The sequence below is a fragment of the Arachis hypogaea genome, chromosome 10 (assembly GCF_003086295.3).
Source record: "Arachis hypogaea cultivar Tifrunner chromosome 10, arahy.Tifrunner.gnm2.J5K5, whole genome shotgun sequence".
NCBI classification, from domain to species: domain Eukaryota; kingdom Viridiplantae; phylum Streptophyta; class Magnoliopsida; order Fabales; family Fabaceae; genus Arachis; species Arachis hypogaea.
Window position 1 is genome coordinate 116570565 of NC_092045.1, and position 20953 is coordinate 116591517.

Here is a 20953-nt window from a genome sequence, read left to right on the forward strand (position 1 = left end):
AGTGTGGAGGAGGTGGGTATACTATACTAGTCACAGATATCCATGACATGTTGAGGTAGGTGTGACACGCGTGACAGTTATATCATGGCTTGATCTTGGAGCTGAAGAGCAGGAAGGAGAAGATGGAAAAGAAGATTGTGAAGGTAAAGAAGGAAAGTATAAATGTTAAGGTTATACGTATATGATGGAAATTAGGAGAAAATAGTGTCATTTCCGAATAGAGAAGGTTAATGGTCATTTTGTCCTCTATCAGAGTTGTCAGAGACCATTTTATCCACTGTTAAAATTATCAGGGATTATTTTATGCTCCGTTAGATTTGACGGAGCAAAGGATCTAAGTGTCTGACAGAATTAATTGTTAGAGACTAATTGAATAATTAATTTTAGTAATTTTTTAAAGACCAAAATAAGTATATACTAAAAAATTATTAAATGATAATTTAGTTAAATTTATCAAATCATTTAATAATTTTTAGCTATCAACTTCATATATAAAATTAACTGTAACTAGCTGACTTTCCATCTACATATAATCACTTGATAACAATTTTATTAAAAATAAAAACACATGGAAGTGGGGGTGGGCTAGAGTGTTAACAAGCTAAAAGAAGTAGTAATAAGCCACAAACACCCGCACTCTGTTGCTTCTCTGTTATCTGGGTTGCTCCTCCGTAGACCTTAGCGTAAGGGGGTTCACTGTATCGCATAATTTTCTAACATTCCAAAATGCGCCATCGCAACGTTCCCCAATCCATGGACCTCGAGATGGAAGCCACAGGATTCGAATCCGAAGAAGAAGAAGAGGAAGAAGACGATGAAGACGACGAAGAAGAACAACATCCTCAAACCAATAACAACTACAACAACCCTTCTTCCTCCAACTCAAACCCTAACAGCACCACTGAGCCCTACATCGGCATGGAGTTCGACTCCGAGCTATCCGCACGCGCCTTCTACAACGCCTACGCGCGTCGCATCGGCTTCAGCACGCGCGTCAGCGTTTGTCTCCGCTCCCGAAAGGACTCCTCCGTCATCCGCCGCCGTGTTGTATGCTCCCGAGAGGGCTTCCGTCGCAACCCTGAGAACCACGACCCTAAGCGCCATCGCTCCGTGACACGTGTCGGCTGCAAAGCTCAGATCACCGTCAAGAAGAAGGGCCCACTCGGCAAGTGGTACATCTCCAAGTTCATCAAAGACCACAACCACGACCTCGTCCCTCCCGATAGGGTCCACTGCCTCCGCTCGCACCGCCGCGTCAACGGTGCCGCCCGCAGCCTCATCGATACTCTTCACGCAGCTGGCATGGGCGCTGCCGAGGTCATGACGGTACTCATCAAGGAGTCTGGCGGCATCGACAACGTCGGCTTCACAAAAGTTGACTGCCAGAACTACATGACGTCATCTTCTAAGAGGAGCCTCGGGAGTGGGAACCAGCTTGTCTTCGATTTCTTGAAAAAGATGAGTGAGGAGGATCCTTCTGGATTCTTCTACTCCTTCCAGGGCGATTCGGAGAGTTCCTCAGGTAACATCTTTTGGGCTGATGGCAATGCCCGGAGGAATTATGAATATTTTGGAGATGCTGTTGTTTTCGATATGGCGTATCGGAGGGGACGCTATAAGGTCCCCTTTGCGCCTTTTACTGGATGGAACCATCACGGGCAGCCGGTGCTCTTCGGCTGTGCCCTGATGCTCAACGAATCCGAGGCGTCCTTCGTGTGGCTTTTTACCACATGGCTTCAAGCAATGTACGGCCGGCATCCTGTGTCCATTACTACTGATCAGGACAGGATAATTCACTCTGCTGTCTTGCAGGTTTTCCCGGATACTCGTCACCGGTTCTCCAAGTGGGACGTGTTCGGTGAGGTTCAGGAGAGGCTGATTGATGTGTGTGGAGTGCATCCTGAGTTTGAGTCTGAGTTTCGACGGTGCGTGAACTCGGCAGAGACAGTTGATGAGTTTGAGTCTAGCTGGAAGTTCCTCGTTGGGAGGTATGAGCTTCTGGATAATGAATGGCTTCAGTTGATGTACAGGAATCGCCATCAATGGGTGCCTGTTTATCTCCGCGACACCTTTTTTGGCGATTTGTCTGCCATCCATGGGAGTGATACTAGCAGCTCGTACTTTGATGGGTTTATTAATGCCACGACTACCGTCCAGACGCTGATTAAGCAGTATGAGAAAGGAGTCGCGGATCGATATGAGAAGGAAGTGAAGGAGGATTATGATACGCTGAATACCGCACCAATTTTGAGAACTCCTTCTCCAATGGAAAAACAAGCGGCTGGTCTCTACACGAGGAAAATATTTGCAAGGTTCCAAGAGGAATTGGTTGAGACCCTTGCATATGCTGCTACGTTGATGGATGATGCAAGATCACAAGCTACTTATCGAGTGGCAAAGTACGGGGAGGAGAATAGGGCGCATTTTGTTAGATTCAATGTCTTCAGGAAGAAAGCTAGCTGCAGCTGCCAAATGTTTGAGTTTGCAGGTCTTGTCTGTAGGCACATATTAGCAGTTTTTAGGGTCATCAATATTCTTACGCTTCCGTCCCATTACATCTTGAAAAGGTGGACGAGAAACGCAAAGAGTATCTTGTTGGATAAAGGAGCTCGAGAATTGCAAAATAGTCTGGAAGAGTGTTACTCCTCTCGCTACGATAGTTTGAGCCGGGAAATTATGAGTTATGTAGAAATGGGGGCAGAATCATCGGATACTTATAGCGTTGCACTGAATGGTCTACGTGAGGCTGCGAAAAAGGTTGCGGATGCAAAGAAACCTCGTCCAGCACCCGTGCAAAGTACTTCAGATAATAATGAAAACCATGAGAGTAGTCAATCTAGTGATACAGTCAGTACCTTTTCCCTTCCAATAGAAATTTTCATATTCCTTTTGATGTCATATTTGTTAACAAAGCATGCATTATACTTTGGACTTGTTATAGTTTGCAAAACTAGACTCGATTCATTATTACACGCACGTACCCAAACATGCAGTTTGATTGCTTTAAAATCTGGTTACTGTCTCAGCTTATCTTGCATATATGTAATTGTTTATATTTGATCATATGTTTTTCTCTTAAGGATTGTGAGAAGGGAGTTAAGTTTTGAATAGTGACAGACCGGAAAAAAATTAAAGGGGATGTTAAACAGGACACATTTGTTATTTAAAACGCAGTGATGAGCATACATTGCAATCTATTATCATGCCCAAGATAGTGGTTTTAGTGGGTTGTTTTGGCTGCAATTTATGAATCAAAAGGATAATTTAGGTATTAGGAGGAGTAAATAAATCAACAGAGCTTGATTTATGTAGATGTCGACTTCCAGATAAAATAATCCGATAGTTAAAAGTCTTATGAGGGTGTATTTGAAATGGATGTCTTTCTTTTTGTTGAGCATGAAAGATCTGTTGGAAATCTAGACATGCTTATGACTGGACAGCTTTTGCATCAATAAATGTATGTGTTACCTATTAAGTTTATTTCATATTAGACACTATAATTAAGAAAATTAAGAATTGATCTTCTGTCCCTGTTCTCAGTATTAGGTATATATATATATGGACCTCTATTTGTATCAATCTGTTCTGAATGTCTTTTTGATGCATGTTGAATGGTACATTTGGATTTTAATTTCTAAAGAATGCCAGCTCAGATATAACATCCTTATTGAAGTTAAAAAAATTTTCTTTGTAGGATCAGGATAAGAAAATTCAAGAGTTGACTACTGAGTTAGAGGGTGCTCGGCAGCGATGTGAATCGTATAGGCAAAACCTGTTTGGCTTACTAAAAAATATGGAGGAGCAGAAGTTAAAAATATCTGTTAAGGCTCAGAGTGTTAGGCTAAATCTAGGAAGTGAATTGGTAGCTGAAGAAAGTAAGTAGCTGATGGAGGTAAGTTTGGTAACTGGATTCATATCTAGGTAATTGGATTTAAATCTGATATCTATTGGTGCATATATGATGAAAGATGATACAGATGTTTTCTGCAATGAAAGTAGTTAGTTACTTTGTTCATAGTTATTTTGTAGCCATAGCTGATCCTAAATTGTATTTAAGGGTTGAGGTAAATGTTACGGTTTCTCTAGTATCCTTACTGTTAGGCAGAATTGAGTGTAGAAAATAAGGGTAGAAGGGAAGAACAGAATAACTGAACAGAATATTATAGATTTAAATGAAAGAAAAACAAGAATAATTGACTTTCGAGAGGTCAATTCTCTCCCTCTAGATTTTCACTCCACTTATTTTCCTCCTACTAGCTTTCCCAGCCTACCTATTTATAATATCTAATCCTATAACTACTGTCCTAAAGATGTGGAGTTTCAGAATTTAAAATTTAGTTTGCTACTTTTTCTCCTCTCCTTTTATAAGTATATTTAAAAGGAGTTAAATCCCTATTATCTCTCTGGTTTGTTGCAATACCCCCCATGAAGAGCCACCTTGTCCTCAAGGTGGAAAGAGGGAAATGTTGTCTTAATTTTGCTGCTGACTCCCAAGTATTCTCGAAATCTGGCAGTTCTCTCCATTTGATAAGGACCTCAAGATCTCCCTGATTGTTGTAGCGGCTGTCAATGGCTTGTTCAGGTTCTACCAGCAATTCCCCTTCTTCAGTGAGTGCTTCGGGTAATGGTTGAGGATGTAAGGAAGGTCCAACACTTTTCTTCAACTGGGAAATATGAAAAACAGGGTGTATTCTTGCTGTGTCAGGTAATTTCAGCCTGTAGGCCACTGCTCCAATCCGTTCTAGCACCTCAAAAGGACCATAAAACCTTGCACCTAACTTTTGATTTGATCTGGCTGCCAAAGATTTCATCCTATATGGCTGAAGTTTGAGATACACAAAGTCTCCTACTTCAAAAGACACATTACGTCGTTTCTTGTCTGCACTTTGTCTCATTCTGTTCTGAGCCCTATTAAGCTGAAATTGGATTTCATCTAGCATCTGATTTCGTTCCTCCAATAAGACCCTTACTTCTTCTACTGAAGATTCCATCCCTCCTCGTAATAAAGCTGGAGGTTCCCTGCCATATAAAGCTCGAAAAGGTGTCATCCGAATAGAGCCATGGTATGAGGTATTATACCAAAATTCTGCCCAAGAAAGCCAAGCGGGCCATTGTTTAGGTTTAGCACCAGTTAAGCATCGCAGGTAGGTTTCCAAGCATTTATTCACCGCCTCAGTTTGGCCGTCGGTCTGCGGGTGATAGGCCGAGGACATCTTCAAGGTAGTACCGGCCTGTTTAAAAACTTCAGTCCAGAAAGCACTCATGAATATTTTGTCTCGATCGGAGACAATTGATGATGGAAAACCGTGGAGGCGTACCACTTCCTTAATGAACAAAACAGCAACATCCTTTGCCGTAAAGGGATGTGAAAGTGGGAAGAAATGAGCATATTTAGTCATGCGATCCACCACCACAAATATTGTATCCATTCCATTGGCTTTGGGTAATCCCCCTATGAAATCCATTGAGATGTCAGCCCATACATTGGAAGGAATTGGCAGCGGTTGTAGGAGACCAGCAGGTTGCAAGGTAGAATGCTTGTTCTGCTGACAAATTTCACAGCCTTTAATAAAGTTCATCACTGCTGCCTTCATACCCTCCCAATAAAGGATAGCAGAAATCCTCTTGTAAGTTCTAAAGAAGCCCGAATGGCCTCCCAGCCTGGAGCTATGAAATTCCAACAGAATTTTTGGAATCCATTTAGAGGTTTTTGCAAGCACTAACCTCCCTTTATATTTGAGTTTTCCATTTATTAATGCAAAATCGGGTGTAGTTTCTTCCCCCACTAACAACTTCTGCATAATCCCATTTAATTTCTCATCAGCCAATACTTCAGCCTCCATATCATCCCATTCTGCTGCCATGGAAAAAGACAGGGAGGAGAAATGAAATTTCCTAGAAAGGGCATCAGCCACCCTATTTTCTGTCCCTGCCTTATATTTAATGTCAAAATTGTATCCCAGTAACTTGGATAACCATTTCTGCTGGCCTTCGTCTGCTACACGCTGATCTAATAAAAACTTCAAGGACTGTTGATCAGTAAAAACTGTGAACTGCTGTCCCATGAGATAGTGTTTCCACTTTTGAACAGCTAGAACAATTGCCATCAACTCTCTTTCATAGACAGATTTCTGCTGGGCTGTTTCCGAGAGTTTTTGGCTCATAAAAGCAATTGGCCGACCCTCCTGCATCAAGACAGCACCCACTCCCTTTCCGGATGCATCGGTTTCCAGCTGGAAAGGTTTAGAAAAGCATGGAACGGCTAAAACCGGAACGGAAACCATAGCTGTTTTGAGCTTTTGAAAAGCAGAGTCAGCATCCTTACCCCAATTAAAAGAGTCCTTTTTGAGAAGTTGGGTGAGAGGAGCAGCAATAGTACCATACCCTTTTACAAAGCGGCGATAATATCCGGTTAAGCCCAAGAAACCCCGCAAGCTGCGAATATCTTTTGGTGGAGGCCAGTCAAGCATATCTCTAAGTTTCTTAGGATCAGCCGCCACCCCTTCGGCAGAAATAACGTGGCCAAGGTACTCAATACTCGGTGCTTCAAAACAGCACTTCTTTTTATTTACCAATAAATTGTGTTGCCTCAGTACCTCAAAAATATTCTGCAAATGACCTCTGTGGCTAATGAGATCCTTGCTATAAATAAGGATGTCATCGAAGAAAACTAAAGCAAATTTTCTGAGGAACGGACGAAGTACAGTGTTCATGAGGGCTTGAAAAGTGGATGGAGCGTTTGTGAGGCCAAAAGGCATTACAAGGAATTCGTAATGGCCGTCGTGGGTGCGAAAAGCTGTCTTATGAATATCCTCCTCCTTCATTCGAATTTGATGATATCCGGATTTGAGATCCAATTTGGAAAACACTGTTGCACCATCGAGCTCATCCAATAGCTCCTCTATAATAGGAATAGGAAATTTGTCCGGCACCGTGATCTTATTGAGGGCCCTATAGTCGACGCAAAACCTCCACCCACCATCCTTTTTCTTTACCAAAATTACCGGGCTCGAGAAGGGACTTGTGCTGGGCCGAATAATCCCAATCTGCAGCATTTCATCAATTATTTTTTCCATTTCTGCCTTCTGATAATGTGGATATCTGTAAGGTCGAATGTTTGGGATCTCTGCACTGTCTTTTAGTACTATAGCATGATCGTGTGTTCTTTGTGGAGGAAGACCATATGGGGACTGAAAGACATCCTCAAATTGCTGCAAAATTGCCAAAGTTGCTGACGAAACAGATAGTTGGGCTTCTGTAGAATCGGCAATGAACACAGGGGTTACGAGAAAGCCCTCTTCATTATTTCTCAGGGCATTTAAAGTCACTTTTGCACTAGCTCGACTTCTCCCTAAAGAGGGATCACCATGCAAAGTCACCTTCTTCCCATTCAACATCCAGCTTAAGGATAAGGCGTTATAATCCCCTTCAAATTTGCCCAAACTAGCAATCCACCCCGCACCCAAAACAACTTCAGAACGTCCCAATTCCATCACCAAGAAGTCCTCCACAATAGAAATTCCCTGTACCAATAATTCCACTTTTTCACAGCCACCTAACCCATGCTCTATTGCTCCATTTCCAACCTCAATTCGGAAAGGAGGCAGGTGTACCAATGGCAAACCCAGTATGGAGACAAGAGAAGATGAAATAAAATTCGCCTCAGCCCCTGGGTCAACCAACACGACCACCCCAACACCATTTATAGTAGCTCGTACCTTCAAAGTTTGGTGTGATGTAAGTCCCCAATAACTTAGAGAAGAGAGACGAAGAGAAAGACTGTTAATGGTTACGACAGGTTCGTCCGAGGCCAAATCTTCGCAACAATCCTCGGGTTGTTCATCCTCCTCCCCCAGGAGAATGAGTTGTTGATGTCTGAACTTGCATGTGTGGCCAGGATTCCACTTGTCCCCGCAGCGGAAACAGAGACCTTTGCGCTGTCGCTCACTCCATTCCTCATGTGAAATCCATCGTGATGAAGGCTTTGTGATATTAGTGGTGGAAGGGGCCGAGGAAGTATTGGATTCTGTTTTACTATGAGGGATGGATGTGGGCTGTTTAGTTATGGAAGGAGATTGTGAAGTGTGCTGAGCCCAATTATTGGATCTGGCACCGCTCCAGCCCAAACGGTTAGTATTTTCATTTCGTCTTCCTCCTGGGTGCGTTCCTTCTGTACGCCACGCTTCATTCCTCGACTCTAACATCATGGCCCTATCCATCAGGGCCTGGAGGTTTTCAAACTCGGCAACTCTCATCTCCGCTTTGATCGACGGTTTGAGTCCTTCATGGAACATGCACAACAAGGTATCTCCCCCCAAATGTCTATGTGCCCTAGCCGCTATCTCAAAGTCTCTCCGATACTCCATAACCGACCCATGCTGTCTCACCTGCAATAATGGCGCAAGAGGATTCGCATCTGCACCAGGCTCAAATCGTTTGAGCAAATCTTGTTTGAAACGAATCCATGAAGGGAAGGTGGATTGAGACTCCCACCATTCAAACCATGTTAAAGCTTCCCCATGAAGTGCAAGCACCGCGTACTCGAGTTTCTCTTCCACCTGAATCCTTGATATGCGAAAATAACGATCCATTCGAACCAACCATCCGCTCGCATCCGAGCCATCAAACGAAGGAATGTCCACTCGGCGATTGAGATCACCCCTGGTTGGAGGTGGATCTCGCTGACGCCCGCCACCCGGATCGTTGATGCGCGAGTTCCCACCGCTCGAATCCTGTTGTGGGATTCGCATTACTAATTCATCCATCCTTTGCGTCATCGTTTCCATTATTCTGTTTTGTTCAGAGCGAAACTCATTCAACTGTTTCTCCAGACTCTCAACCCGATCCTCCATCGCACCTCCGCTGCGTGTGGAAACCATTCACAGGAAGAAGCCCAGATCGAACGCTCTGATACCAATTGTTACGGTTTCTCTAGTATCCTTACTGTTAGGCAGAATTGAGTGTAGAAAATAAGGGTAGAAGGGAAGAACAGAATAACTGAACAGAATATTATAGATTTAAATGAAAGAAAAACAAGAATAATTGACTTTCGAGAGGTCAATTCTCTCCCTCTAGATTTTCACTCCACTTATTTTCCTCCTACTAGCTTTCCCAGCCTACCTATTTATAATATCTAATCCTATAACTACTGTCCTAAAGATGTGGAGTTTCAGAATTTAAAATTTAGTTTGCTACTTTTTCTCCTCTCCTTTTATAAGTATATTTAAAAGGAGTTAAATCCCTATTATCTCTCTGGTTTGTTGCAGTAAATTTCTGGAAGGAGGTTTGAAGTCATGAAATCTTCTGTTAGTCTTTAATAGTTGATTTTAAGTTAACACAAATTTTGCAATTCTTTTTAGCAGTTACCTAAGCCATAGAGTATACGGCCTGAATGATGATAGTAGTTAGTTAATTTGATTTTATTCTCACTTTAATGACCTGAATAGGACTTGTCTTTAGGAAGCTAACCACTGTTATCTTTTGAGGTAGGAATCCTCTTTTTGATAATACTTATTTACTTGGTTTCCTTGAAGGCATACTATACATACTTCTCAAGAACTGTTTTAAAGATGGTAAAAAAGAATTTAGATTGTGAAGTGTTTTTCTGACTGGTCACTCATTAAAATTTCTAGTTTATATACAACCAAATAAGCATGATAATACAACTTGAAACTGTACAAGTTAAATGGAGCAAATGGCATACACCATCTGCTATTGGAACAAAATGTAACAGATTTGGATCCCTTAATTGCAGGGAATTCTTGTTTGTGAGGTTTGATTTTTGGAGGAGGAAGGAAAAGGCGTGAAGTATAAAGTGTAGTCTTTCTTTCTTTGGACCCTTCCTTTTCATCGCTCCCTCCAAAATTCCCACTAGCACATATCCCTAGGTTCAAAAGACTTATGATACAAGCCACATGAAATACGTTGACCAAAAGGTTAGAGAGATTGAAGCCACAAGGTAAGACCACAGCAGGATGACAGAACACTCTTTCTCTCCTATCCCAAACAATTGAGTGATAGCTCCTACACAAGATACATAGCATGATAGTTTTAGCTCCACGTCAATTCAGATATTACCTTAGTGTTAAGTACTATTAGTGTAGCATAAGCACCTATATTCATGGATGGTGGAACTGCATACTGGATCAGAAGAACAAACTGATACAATGGATCTAACTGCACCATGCCTAGTTGAACTGCCCATTTAATAATGAAGATTCCAGACACAGGAAGGATTATATATCTTGAAATGATGATGCCTATAATGATACTTTTATCAATTTCTGATCCTTTCAAACCTGTAACAAACCTAACCACTGTTAGGTTCCTGTAATCTTATGTAATGGGGAATTTAAACATGAAAATTGAGGAGTTAGGACTCTTATGAAAAAAGGAAAAGAAAATGAAGCATTAGGAGACTCTCTGTCAATTACCACCTTTAAGGAGATTTCCCCCAACTATCAAAGTGAGAGAAGGAATCGCTGCATCTCTGCCATCATTAAAAGATATTATTATAAAGGAGTGGATTAAGTCAACTAGAGAACTGAAACCAATTTTACATCTCAAATATATAGCAATGCAAGACTATAGTTTTATACCCTAAGAAGGATGTTGAGTCCTGAATCACATGTAGTGGAGCTTCATTGCCAATCAAAGCCTTTTGCATTTGGGGGACCAATCCAACCATAAACCCAACAATCTACACAGGATGTCTCAATGTTAAATAGAACATAGATTTAAGTGTTAGATTAGCTTATTTTAGGTTCATAATCAACTTTTTTCTCCCGCCATTGAGGCTATTTTCGTAAAATTAGATATTTGCTAAATCTGCTCTAAGTACTCAGAAATTAACTATGTGAAGTAATTTCAATAGTGAATGGTTAGGTCAATAACAAGCTGTTTTATCTAATTCTGACTTTTGATTCCATGAATGAAATTTTCATTCAATGTATTGTCTCCTTTTTCCTCTTAATAAATTTAACCATGTTCTAGACTTCTAGTGTTTGGTACAAGTTGTTCAACCATGTTATTAGCTTTCATGATTAAGGAGATGTAATGTAAACCATACCGCTCCAATGGTGGATGGAGCAAATGCTTCTTTCAGACTGGCCTTTCTAAGGAATAATTGCAGACGCTTTGACATGTTAGCTGTACCTGCCACCTGCCATTCAGCAGTCTATTCAGTACTTTGCTTCAACTTCAATAATGCAGCCAAAACTAGTGAAGTAATGTTGTATATTGATGTTTTATCTTTCAGTATTTGTTTATCACTTTATCAATTATAGATATGAAAAATTTAGTGGTCTCACAAGAAAATGTGGTTCCCTATTTCATTTGGATATTGGATTTTAATACGAAAGCTTATTGCATTCCAAGTATAATAAAGGTGAAATAACAGCTATGGCCTACATATCTTAAATTACTGCTGTCTACTATTTTATTTGACTATTTCTTTCTTTTTTCTTCCTTTTTTTTCAAAAAAAAAAAAGACAATTTACTACATAGAACTATTAGATAGAGAGATGGGGAAAAAAGGGGAAAGAAACATGAGGACTAGCATTTGCGTAGTTGGTTTTTGCATTGGAAAAAAGAAAGAGAAAAAAAAAAAACCTCATGTGTTGCTTCAGAGGTAGTGCAGGGTAGGAGAACATATTGATCCTTAACATTCTTGTTGGATACAAGTAAAGGTTCTGAACAACTAAGGAGCTCTGGTTCTGAGTACTTTCTTGGAGAATCGTTGTGGTCGTTTGCAGCATTATTGCAATTGCTTGTTCCTCTTGTAGAGACCCTGACTATGTTATATACATAGGTCCACAAATATACGTTTCCCATCTGAACTATCACGATAAGCGCACAAAGTAAATTATAGTTTAGTATGAATTGAGTTGGAGACTTGAAAGGGTTGAAAAGCTAAATTCTAAGTTTGTCAATAATAATAATAATAATAATAATAATAATAATAATAATAATAATAGATAAGTCTTGCATGGGAATTAATGTTATAATCCAAATTCCATTGTGTTTTTATATCTGTGATTCTCATAAATTTAACATGATTTATATATGTGCAATGGGATGGGAAAATTACATTGTTACCAAGCAAATTTATTTTAGAAATGTTATTTGCATTATTTTCGTATTATATGCTAAGTTGATATACATTTCTCTACTATTTAAGGGGGGCGTGAGATTTGTCTCATTTAATGTGGAATCTAGTTTTACATTTTGTTTAATGGTAAATAAATATGCATAAACTTTATATGCAAAATAGAATGTGTAAATTAAATAAACAATTTTACCGCAAGTGAGAGGGAAGCATAAGCTATTCCATAGGTGCTACAAGTATGAGGATCCCCAAACGGGCTTCCTTTTTCTTGACACACTGCTGGGACTATAATCAAAAGCAAGTTCCCTAAATTACCTGTTTCAAGAACCAAATAATAACAATACTCAGGTGATGCCCACATATTTTTATTTAAACAAATTTGAATAAAACTTTAGTGCGCGTTAAAAATACCTGCAGCAGTGCAACCAATAATGATACCCCTCAGATGCTGAGGTGCTCTGCTTAGGTGAATAACCAACAATCCAAGAATTGAACCAATCACAAATGTGATAAGTATGTTTATTGGCATGAACCACCTATGTCACACAAATTAAAAGACTGGTGTCTCAAAATACAATACAATAATGGAAAATGTACTGAGAACATAAATGGTAATGACAATTAATATAGAACTCTTAAGATAATTGGTTGTTCTCGCTTTGAGTTGACAAATGAATGAAACAGAATCTCACTCACAGTTTCACCATACTATTGTATGTAATTGTGCTGGCTAGATTGTCTGCTATCAGGGCTGGATTTAATACGTAAAACGCTAACTGTTGATGCATAGAAAAAACTTATAAGCAGTAACCAATTTGAATATATAGAAATGGACCAGTATTTTTAAAAAATAAAGGAAAAGTATGTGGAACCAAAAAGGGATCAGCCAAAAAATAAACAAAACAATATTAAATTAATTAATTTAATTTTTATTTAATTTTTAATGTTTGTTATTAATTGCCGTTTTGAATAAAATCTTTCATTGACTAATATGTTTCAAATCCCCAATAATCACTCCTGGGATCACGAACCCTTTCAGCAAGCCCGATCCAAAATTTATTTTCCCTTTTGTCAAACACAAATTCGAAAAATACATAAAAAACATCCATTTAATATGAAAAAGAAACATTCTCATACTTAGTAGAAGAAACATCCATATATATTAACTCGTAAAGATTTTGAATTCATTGAAAGGTATTTGGCTGGATTTTGGCTGATATGCTTTTGGTTCCCTAACTTTACTCAAAAATAAATGGAGTTAGAAGAGTTTCAAAACATTATAGTATGAAAGAGAATAACACATAATGAGTGAATAAAATAGAAACTCACAATATTTAAGTGCTTCCTTGCATCTGTTCCCAATATATTAATACTATCTAAAGCAAGAAATGAACCAAGTGCTGTGATTAATAAAACTTTCAACACCGGCATGGATGAAGCAATGAAGATATCTATAAGCCCCATTATCTTTATTTAATCTAAGCTTTAACTTGTAGAGTGCTTATATATATACAAGTTTTCTCAATGTCAAGTTGTCAAGTAGCCAAGTATGCTTAAAAATACTCTTATCATAAAGGAAAGGTGCAAATAAAAGTGCAAAGTAACAAACTCTGATCTACGTTGTAGTCTTGACAACATTCTAGTTCCAACCTTATGTGAAACTAGTGGATGAGTTCTGTCCTCCACTTTCAGCTGACTAAGCCTAACAACTATGGTCCATATTAAAGATTTTGCATGTTATATTTTCTTTATGATGAAATATTAAGGTTAATAATACACAAACGCCAATCTCTTTTCCATGCTACGAGGTATGAATGTCTAGTTCTTCTTGTACACTTTCACTGGCCTATATATCTCTATGCTGGGGAGGTTCTAACTTGAGAGTGGGACACATCCTCAGTGCCCCACCACAACAAATTTCTATTGTTTTAAAATTAAAGTTCCAATTAAATAGGAACCATAAATTTACCGGACAAACAACTGCATTGATTTTTTTTTTTTTTTGGGTGCAACTCGCGGTAGAGACAATCTTAATATTTGTCTCTTATTTTTTAGATTATCTCTTCAGAATGAATATTGTTATTTTTATTTTAATAGTGTTTTATTTTATTTTATAAATTTATGTAAATATACAATATAAAAAATTATATATAATCATGTATAGCGTGATATTATCAAAAATAGAAAAGACAATATTATTTTCTTTATTTATTTTGCATTTTAAAATCATTCAAATTTAATATATTTGAATAAAAAAATTTTGTTTAAATATATCTATTTCTCATTTACTTTAAAAAATAAAAGAAATAACTAATTTAAAAATGAATGAAATCAAGAAAATGCTAACTTTCACTTTTTTTAATAGAAATTAACAAATTTTACTCTTTTAGTTTGATATAATTATCTTTTTTATACTTTTTCTTTATGAACTTAAATGAGGATAACTCTTCTTATAAACAAATTTATAAAGCATTAAGTACAAACTTCATAATTGCTCGCTCTAAAATAGCTGTGTAATTTTTTTGGGTATTTTTCCCGATTGATAAAACTTTTTTGTAATGCATTTGAACAATAACTTGAAAATTTTCAACTATGAGTAATCTAGGTCATTTATTAGCAAAACCCCACAAATAAATGAAAGAATGTATATTAATATAAGAAAGTATAATTTATTAAGGGAAGAAAAACTAAGCATGTAATTACTATAATGATCTACAAAATTAAATAAATAAAAAACATGGGAGATTGTCTATAAATAAAAATTGAACTGTGATAGTATTTAGGGAATGAATTCTCTTAATTTTTTTAATTGAAAATTTAAAATATGATTTCTAATCCTTTAATATTTTTTCTCATATTCTTTTTAATTCAACTAATAAAATATATGATAAGAGATCATACTTTACATTCTTGAATAAAAAAAAAACTGAGAAGATCTAATGTAGTAGCATTCATCCTTTAGAGGATAAAAGTTAGCATTGCCCTTAATTAAATTCCCAATTTTAAATAGCACATATATTGAGAAAATAATTGAAAAATTATTAAAAAAATTACAATACATTAGTTATAACCGTTATGAAAAAGAATAAAAATAAATAAATAATTAGATAGAATCTACATAATTGAATTTCTTTTTCTCTAAATAAGATCAAATACCCATAAAGTCTTCATACAGGCATACAGCACAATTGCATATTTTCTTATTTGCAACAATACAATAAAAAGGAAAAAAGGAAGTCGGGACTTGTCAGTCAAATAGAAGCAAAAATCTGCTGAATGAACAAACTGATTCAACTCCTCAAAGTTCCACTGCTTCTACCTTTTTTTTTTCATTATTTATGTATTTGTTTATTTATTTTTTTGGGAAGTACTCGTAAGTAACTGGAATACTACTTGCATGTAAATGCCATAAAACATCATTATCATACTCTTTTCTTCTTTTATTTTCAATGTGACAATGCTCTTAGCACTTAGCAATTGGCATGCATATTATATATATAACCTAACTGTAAACTTAAGGCAGGGAAAAAACTCAAAAGTGGTTGTTGAAAAAAAAAAGTTGATGTTAGATTTGCTTCCTTTTCTCATGTCAGTGTATCCACCAGCAATATTGTCAAGAAGGCTTCATGGGCAATAGATCTGCTATTGATTCTGCTCCATACATCTTAACCAGTTCAGCCTGTTCCTCAACCAAATCACACACTTTCTGTTAGTATTGTTTCCTTGATATAAAAAGCTCTTTGCCTTCACGTTTAAGCATTTAGAGATCATGAAAAACGGAGCAAAAAAACCATCATGAGAACAAATTCAGCCATGCAACAAACAGTTCCATGTTTCCACAAGTACTAATATAATTGATAACATGGAGTACCAATTTTACCAATAGTTTATTCACCTATGTTGCAAACTTTGTAGCGAGAATATAACATAAGGCTTATCGTATAGAATGAATCTAATTGCTTCAGTAGAATGAAAGAAATATGACTAAGAAAAGATATTTAAATTAAGCACCTGGATAGAATCGTTTTCATTGCTGAGATCCATACATTCCTCTGAAAGCCTTATAAGCATGTGTGTGAGTGAGGAATTTTCATCCTTTAAATTGTCCATGTTTCCACGTAGCTCTTCGCATTCTTTCTGCCAAATACAAACGTTTAAGACATCATATGGAAGACTGATTAAAAAATCACTATATACAATAGTATATGAATACAAAGCTAGCAAAAATAGGCAAAAAAAAATATGACAAGAAAGAGAAGCACGAGAAAATTTACTACTTCCACTGTGATAGTATAAGAATTGAATCAACAACTCGATTTTAACCTTTTATTTAAACAGTGCTTAATTCTTAAAAGCAAAACATTTCATATTTAATTGACCATGCTTGCTGCCTAGCAAGTCATTTTACTGGTATATATAGTATACCTGTTTTCTTAACCTTGATCTCTTGGCTGATTCGCGATTAGATAATCTTTTTCTTTCTTTCCTTATTTCATCATTTTCCTGTAAAAGAAATAAAACAAGATGCACTTGGTAAGAAACAATAAGCCTGATCACATGGGTAATAATATTGAGGATACCTTGGGCAAGGATTTACTTTCAAAAGTTTACAAAGGATAACCTAGTTTTCAATGCAGCACAGATCTCTAGGTAGAAGACTAATAACAAAATGCTAGTAGCATTTTATATGAAAGGCTCTTAATTGACAGGAACAGAATATGGAAAGCAGAAAGAACAAGTACAAAATTACTCATATGAAAACCTTAGAGAATTTGAAGATATAACTTCTTTAATGATCACTTGAAATGAAACAAGAAAACAATATAAGAGCAATGACATAAAATGAATCTCATAGATTTAATGATAGTACAGGACAGATAGTGTAAATATAGTAGTATCTAGGATCGTAGTAATTTAAAAATAAATGTCAACAATCATGCTAGGTGTACACCAAAATCAGCTACTAAAGTCAACCACCAGAGTAGAATATAGATTGGAATATAAAGTATACATTAAAAATGAGTTAAACTATATTTGTATTGTACACAAATACACAGTGGCTGATTTTAATGTATAGATAGCATTTTTGAAATGCCAAACACCGATTAGTTCATCATCCTCATAAATTTTACCAAGCATTATCAGCCGAGTATCTAGTCATATGATATACCAAGGTTAGCGTTTACGACAGTAAAGCGCAGCTTAAAAAATATATCTCATGCTTAAAACTCAATTTAGATTATAGCAAGCATGAGATATATGTTTTAAGCCGTACTTTACCATCATAAATGCTAACCTTGGTAAACAACCATGTGTCAAAGGAATTTACAAGATAGGTCTAAAATTGAAAAGCGGAAAACCAGCATGTCATTTCTTTCTTTTGGTTGGCTTTTCCGTCTATCTCAAATTGAAATCTAAAGTTGATTGGTGGCATTGCATATTATAAATTTTGTGATTAAGAGATAACCACTTCAACAAGGCCTTTTCAGTACACCATAGGCATGCTAATTCACAAAGAATATTACTCAGTATCTCCGTTAATAACTAGATTGTGTTCTTTGTTTTGTTTAATAAATTAATCAAACAGGACATGTAATTCCCAAACCCTTTTAAAAAGAATTTTACCAGTTTTGCAAGTTTAGCAACACTGGCAGAAGCATTCAGACCAGCCATTGTATCCTTGTGTTGTTTTCTTGAATTTACTGCATATGGGAAAATGCAAGATCATTAGTCAAATTAACTACACTAAATTCTAGTTACTTTAAGTGCATCTTGTCTTCAAAATACAGCAGATAATAAAACATGAACTTTCATCCCTTTTCAGAACTAAATCACGGCTTTAAAGTATACCATTTTCAGACACCACATTGCATTTCTGCTTTGGTGAAGGGAAATCCTGCAACAGAAAACAATCAGTTAACCTTAAGTATTAATAGTAAAAAATATGTTACATTATTCAATTGTACACGTATTAAAGGGCCGGAAAATATAAAAACTCAATTTATCCACATACATGTTTACTGTCATGGCCTTCATCTGAAGGTTCTTTGCCTCCACTTGCTCCACTCATGTCATGGTTTGGAGTTGAGCAGATGATCTTAATTTCTTTTGCTTCCTTAGTGATTGAGCTTTTAGATTGTAAGCTTCCATTACATTTTTTAATTGAATCCTCGTTATTTGCACCAAACATCCTTTGTATTTTTTCAGAAAAAACTGATGCAGCATCCTGATCAAAATGCGAAGCACTTGTATCATACATACGCAGTTCTACTTGTACAAACTCGTATAACTATAATTTTTTTTATGGTTAACAAGAGCTCAAATTGAGCATGGTAGTCCAAAACTTCCTCAAAGAAGAACCAACACAAAACAAACAGAACAAACAAAATACCCCAGTAGCTTCACCAAAAACAAATCTAAGCTAAAAAACTTAAATACCCTCAAAGCAACACCATAACTTAGCAGACTATCCAAGTATCCAAATACTATCCTGTCATACTTGAAGTACCATATTAGCATAGTCCAACACCTAATTCCTGATCCTTTGCACCTCCTGCATCATCTCATGTTAAAGTACTTTTCTAAACTTGAACTCCATGCATTGCCAATATTATATCTGCCTTCTGCACTTAAATATCATCTGCATTTCTAAAACTATATCACAGTCCAGCATCCATTTTCTCACCGGTAAACAAAAACTTCAAATAGTCAACATCTTATCAGATAGATTGCTCTAGGAGAATGAATTATTCATGAACTATTAACCAGTACAATATGAAAATATGCTTAAATCCCTAGAAAAATAAATTACAAAATAGTTCAAATAGATTAAGGATTACCCCAGCAGGCCCAACTACTGGGACAGCACTTGGTTGTTGCTGCTGATTTGGAATCACTCCAGCTATAGCAGAATTATTAGAAATCCTCATGGACTCATGCAAAAAATTATATTGAGAGATGGTTGACTGCACCAAACAACATAGAATTATAAATTGAAGCACATGATTTATTGTTTAGTCATAGTCAAACAGAAAGCAACCTAGTACAAGAAGCATTAACACTACTATATCATTACCTGTTTTGGCCAAATGAATTGGCCAAAGTAAGGACCATAATGCGGGTTTAAGAAGGGGATTGGAGTAGAACCAGCATTATGATATGCCTATTTATAAGAGGCATAAATTATTAGTTATTTTATCTATGTTTGAGTAAAACTAGCAATAGCTTATATTGTCTAAAAACCAGAAAATCATTCAAACCTGCATAGAACTAGTCCAATGTGGCTGCAAAGACCTGTTTACAGTTTCCTATTAAGGGAATTAAAAAAAAATAGAGAGAGAAAAAAAAAGTGAGTTATGAACAGACTGCAGATAGAAAAACCTAGCTGAGATGCTAAATAGAATGTTTTACTGACATCTTTAGGCTCCATAAATTTGAAAGATGCACCAAGTTTATCAGATTCTTCTGTTCCCATCTACCTCCAGAAACTTGTGAACTCTATCTTCCTAAATGAAAAATAAATAAATAAATAAATAATTCAAGAAAATGAAAATCCAGTAACAGCCTTAGAAGTTAGAAGCACACCAATCAATCAATTGACTAAACCCAGCCACATTAGCGTTACTTGTTAATGGTTGTTTAATTTTTAACAGATTCAAATGCTCAAGGAACAATGACATTAAATAATTGCACAATGAAAAATAAAAATTAACTTATTTGCAACTTATTAGTAAAAAATTACCAATCAGCTTCTCTTTCTCCCTCAATTTTTTCTTTCTTGTGTTTTCCGAGTAAAGCCAATAACCCGAATCAAACCATTCATACGAGTGAAATCAATGAGATTAGCTGAAAAGATTTCATGACAAAAAAAAAATTCAAAATAGAGCATCCTAATTAATGCCGATGGATTAACCAAATCAAACAATTAACACGAAATAAGATGTCGCTAATGTTTCCAAAAAAGAAAAAGAAAATGCGAAACAAAAACTCAAATCATGTAATTTGAATGGCTACTAAGGCATTAACCGGAAAACCGAAACAAAAAAAAGGTTTTTAAAAAAGATTAACTAGTGAATAGAAATTGAGAAGTGAAGAAAAGCTTCAAAAATTTACCAGAACTGAAAAGTGGAGAGAGAGAGAGAGAGAGAGGTGTGGCGCGAAAGGGTAACGCAAGCGATATATCTAAAATAGAGTATTCATCACGATTTTATTTTAATTTTCATTTAAATCTTTTCATAGAAAATGATTTGATTTTAATATACATTTTTTATTGAATTTATTGGCACTAACAATGGTAAGATGATCACGTGTTATAATCACTCAATTAATTAGGGGTATATTTGGAAAAGTTCTGCAATTAGATTTATTTTATCAATCTTTTATTTATATTTGTATTTGTATACTTTAGCTTAAAAAATTCAAAATAATTTATTTCGTTTTTGTTGTATGAAAAACACTCTATTTATAAATTTTTTGTTTATATTAGCTTAACAAGGATATTTTTTTAATTGTAATGTTAAATTTAAATATAAAATATTTTAATTTAAAAATTTGATTTTCTAGAAATAGGGATTAAGACAAAAATATAAAAATTCGATCCTTTAATTTTTGAAATCGAACATTTGAATTTCTATTTAAAAAAATTTAAAATTAGCCTCCACGGTAAAGCCATTCCTTGACTTTTCCTAATTTTTTTTCTCCATATTACTAATTCCTACACTTAAATTTGTAGCGAAGGGAGCTCCCCCATAACCTTGTCTAGAAGTGCATATGACCTGGATCGATTCAAAAATTTGGTCCGTACTCAAATATTTTAGAATTAATTTAATATAATTTTATTAGATTTAT

General features: G+C 36.1%; 3 protein-coding genes across 12 annotated transcripts; 1 reads left to right on the forward strand and 2 right to left on the reverse strand.

Annotated features, from left to right (window-relative positions):
- Positions 1 to 380: 380 nt before the first annotated feature.
- On the forward strand, positions 381 to 11419 carry LOC112717114 (protein FAR1-RELATED SEQUENCE 5). 5 transcript variants are annotated; one of them, XM_072205578.1, is made up of 3 exons: positions 381 to 2847; positions 3695 to 3921; positions 9755 to 11419. In XM_072205578.1, exons 1-2 carry the CDS (start codon positions 727 to 729, stop codon positions 3881 to 3883), a joined length of 2310 nt encoding a protein of 769 aa, XP_072061679.1. In that variant the 5' UTR covers positions 381 to 726; the 3' UTR covers positions 3884 to 3921; positions 9755 to 11419. The 5 variants fall into 5 exon arrangements, with proteins under 5 accessions (XP_072061679.1, XP_025625001.1, XP_072061680.1 ...); XM_025769216.3 differs by having other exon boundaries at positions 11105 to 11419; XM_072205579.1 differs by having other exon boundaries at positions 3695 to 3892.
- Positions 9584 to 13926, reverse strand: LOC112717117 (protein PIN-LIKES 3). Its single transcript, XM_025769220.3, has 10 exons — positions 13436 to 13926; positions 12803 to 12882; positions 12518 to 12642; positions 12300 to 12421; positions 11611 to 11832; positions 11069 to 11161; positions 10599 to 10699; positions 10437 to 10489; positions 10113 to 10298; positions 9584 to 10023 (listed from the first exon to the last, which is right to left on the reverse strand). Exons 1-10 carry the CDS (start codon positions 13568 to 13570, stop codon positions 9899 to 9901), a joined length of 1242 nt encoding a protein of 413 aa, XP_025625005.1. The 5' UTR covers positions 13571 to 13926; the 3' UTR covers positions 9584 to 9898.
- Positions 13927 to 15221: 1295 nt separating this feature from the next.
- On the reverse strand, positions 15222 to 20307 carry LOC112717118 (G-box-binding factor 1). Of its 6 annotated transcripts, none has more exons than XM_025769223.3 (12): positions 20219 to 20271; positions 19848 to 19951; positions 19521 to 19611; positions 19366 to 19413; positions 19182 to 19268; positions 18946 to 19071; positions 18120 to 18332; positions 17957 to 18002; positions 17732 to 17808; positions 16532 to 16609; positions 16118 to 16243; positions 15511 to 15785 (listed from the first exon to the last, which is right to left on the reverse strand). In XM_025769223.3, the coding sequence occupies exons 3-12, from the start codon at positions 19578 to 19580 to the stop codon at positions 15720 to 15722; spliced, it is 927 nt and encodes a 308-aa protein (XP_025625008.1). In that variant the 5' UTR covers positions 19581 to 19611; positions 19848 to 19951; positions 20219 to 20271; the 3' UTR covers positions 15511 to 15719. The 6 variants fall into 6 exon arrangements, with proteins under 6 accessions (XP_072061678.1, XP_072061677.1, XP_025625008.1 ...); XM_029289340.2 differs by having other exon boundaries at positions 15511 to 15850; XM_072205577.1 differs by lacking the exon at positions 19182 to 19268 and having other exon boundaries at positions 15222 to 15785; positions 20219 to 20307.
- Positions 20308 to 20953: the final 646 nt, after the last annotated feature.

What these genes read in the sequence shown, in the direction of transcription:
- LOC112717114 (XM_072205578.1), top strand. Translation starts at nt 727, where the DNA reads ATGCGCCATCGCAACGTTCCCCAATCCATGGACCTCGAGATGGAAGCC. An exon ending in GTAGTCAATCTAGTGATACA is followed by an intron (nt 2,848 to 3,694) that starts GTCAGTACCTTT and finishes TTTTCTTTGTAG; the next exon opens with GATCAGGATAAGAAAATTCA.
- LOC112717118 (XM_025769222.3), bottom strand. Translation starts at nt 19,580, where the DNA reads ATGGGAACAGAAGAATCTGATAAACTTGGTGCATCTTTCAAATTTATG. An exon ending in AATTTATGGAGCCTAAAGAT is followed by an intron (nt 19,414 to 19,520) that starts GTCAGTAAAACA and finishes TTCCCTTAATAG; the next exon opens with GAAACTGTAAACAGGTCTTT. An exon ending in GATCAAGGTTAAGAAAACAG is followed by an intron (nt 16,244 to 16,531) that starts GTATACTATATA and finishes TGTATTTGGCAG; the next exon opens with AAAGAATGCGAAGAGCTACG.
- LOC112717117 (XM_025769220.3), bottom strand. Translation starts at nt 13,570, where the DNA reads ATGGGGCTTATAGATATCTTCATTGCTTCATCCATGCCGGTGTTGAAA. An exon ending in TACAATAGTATGGTGAAACT is followed by an intron (nt 12,643 to 12,802) that starts GTGAGTGAGATT and finishes TGTGTGACATAG; the next exon opens with GTGGTTCATGCCAATAAACA. An exon ending in TGGGGGAAATCTCCTTAAAG is followed by an intron (nt 10,299 to 10,436) that starts GTGGTAATTGAC and finishes GGTTTGTTACAG; the next exon opens with GTTTGAAAGGATCAGAAATT.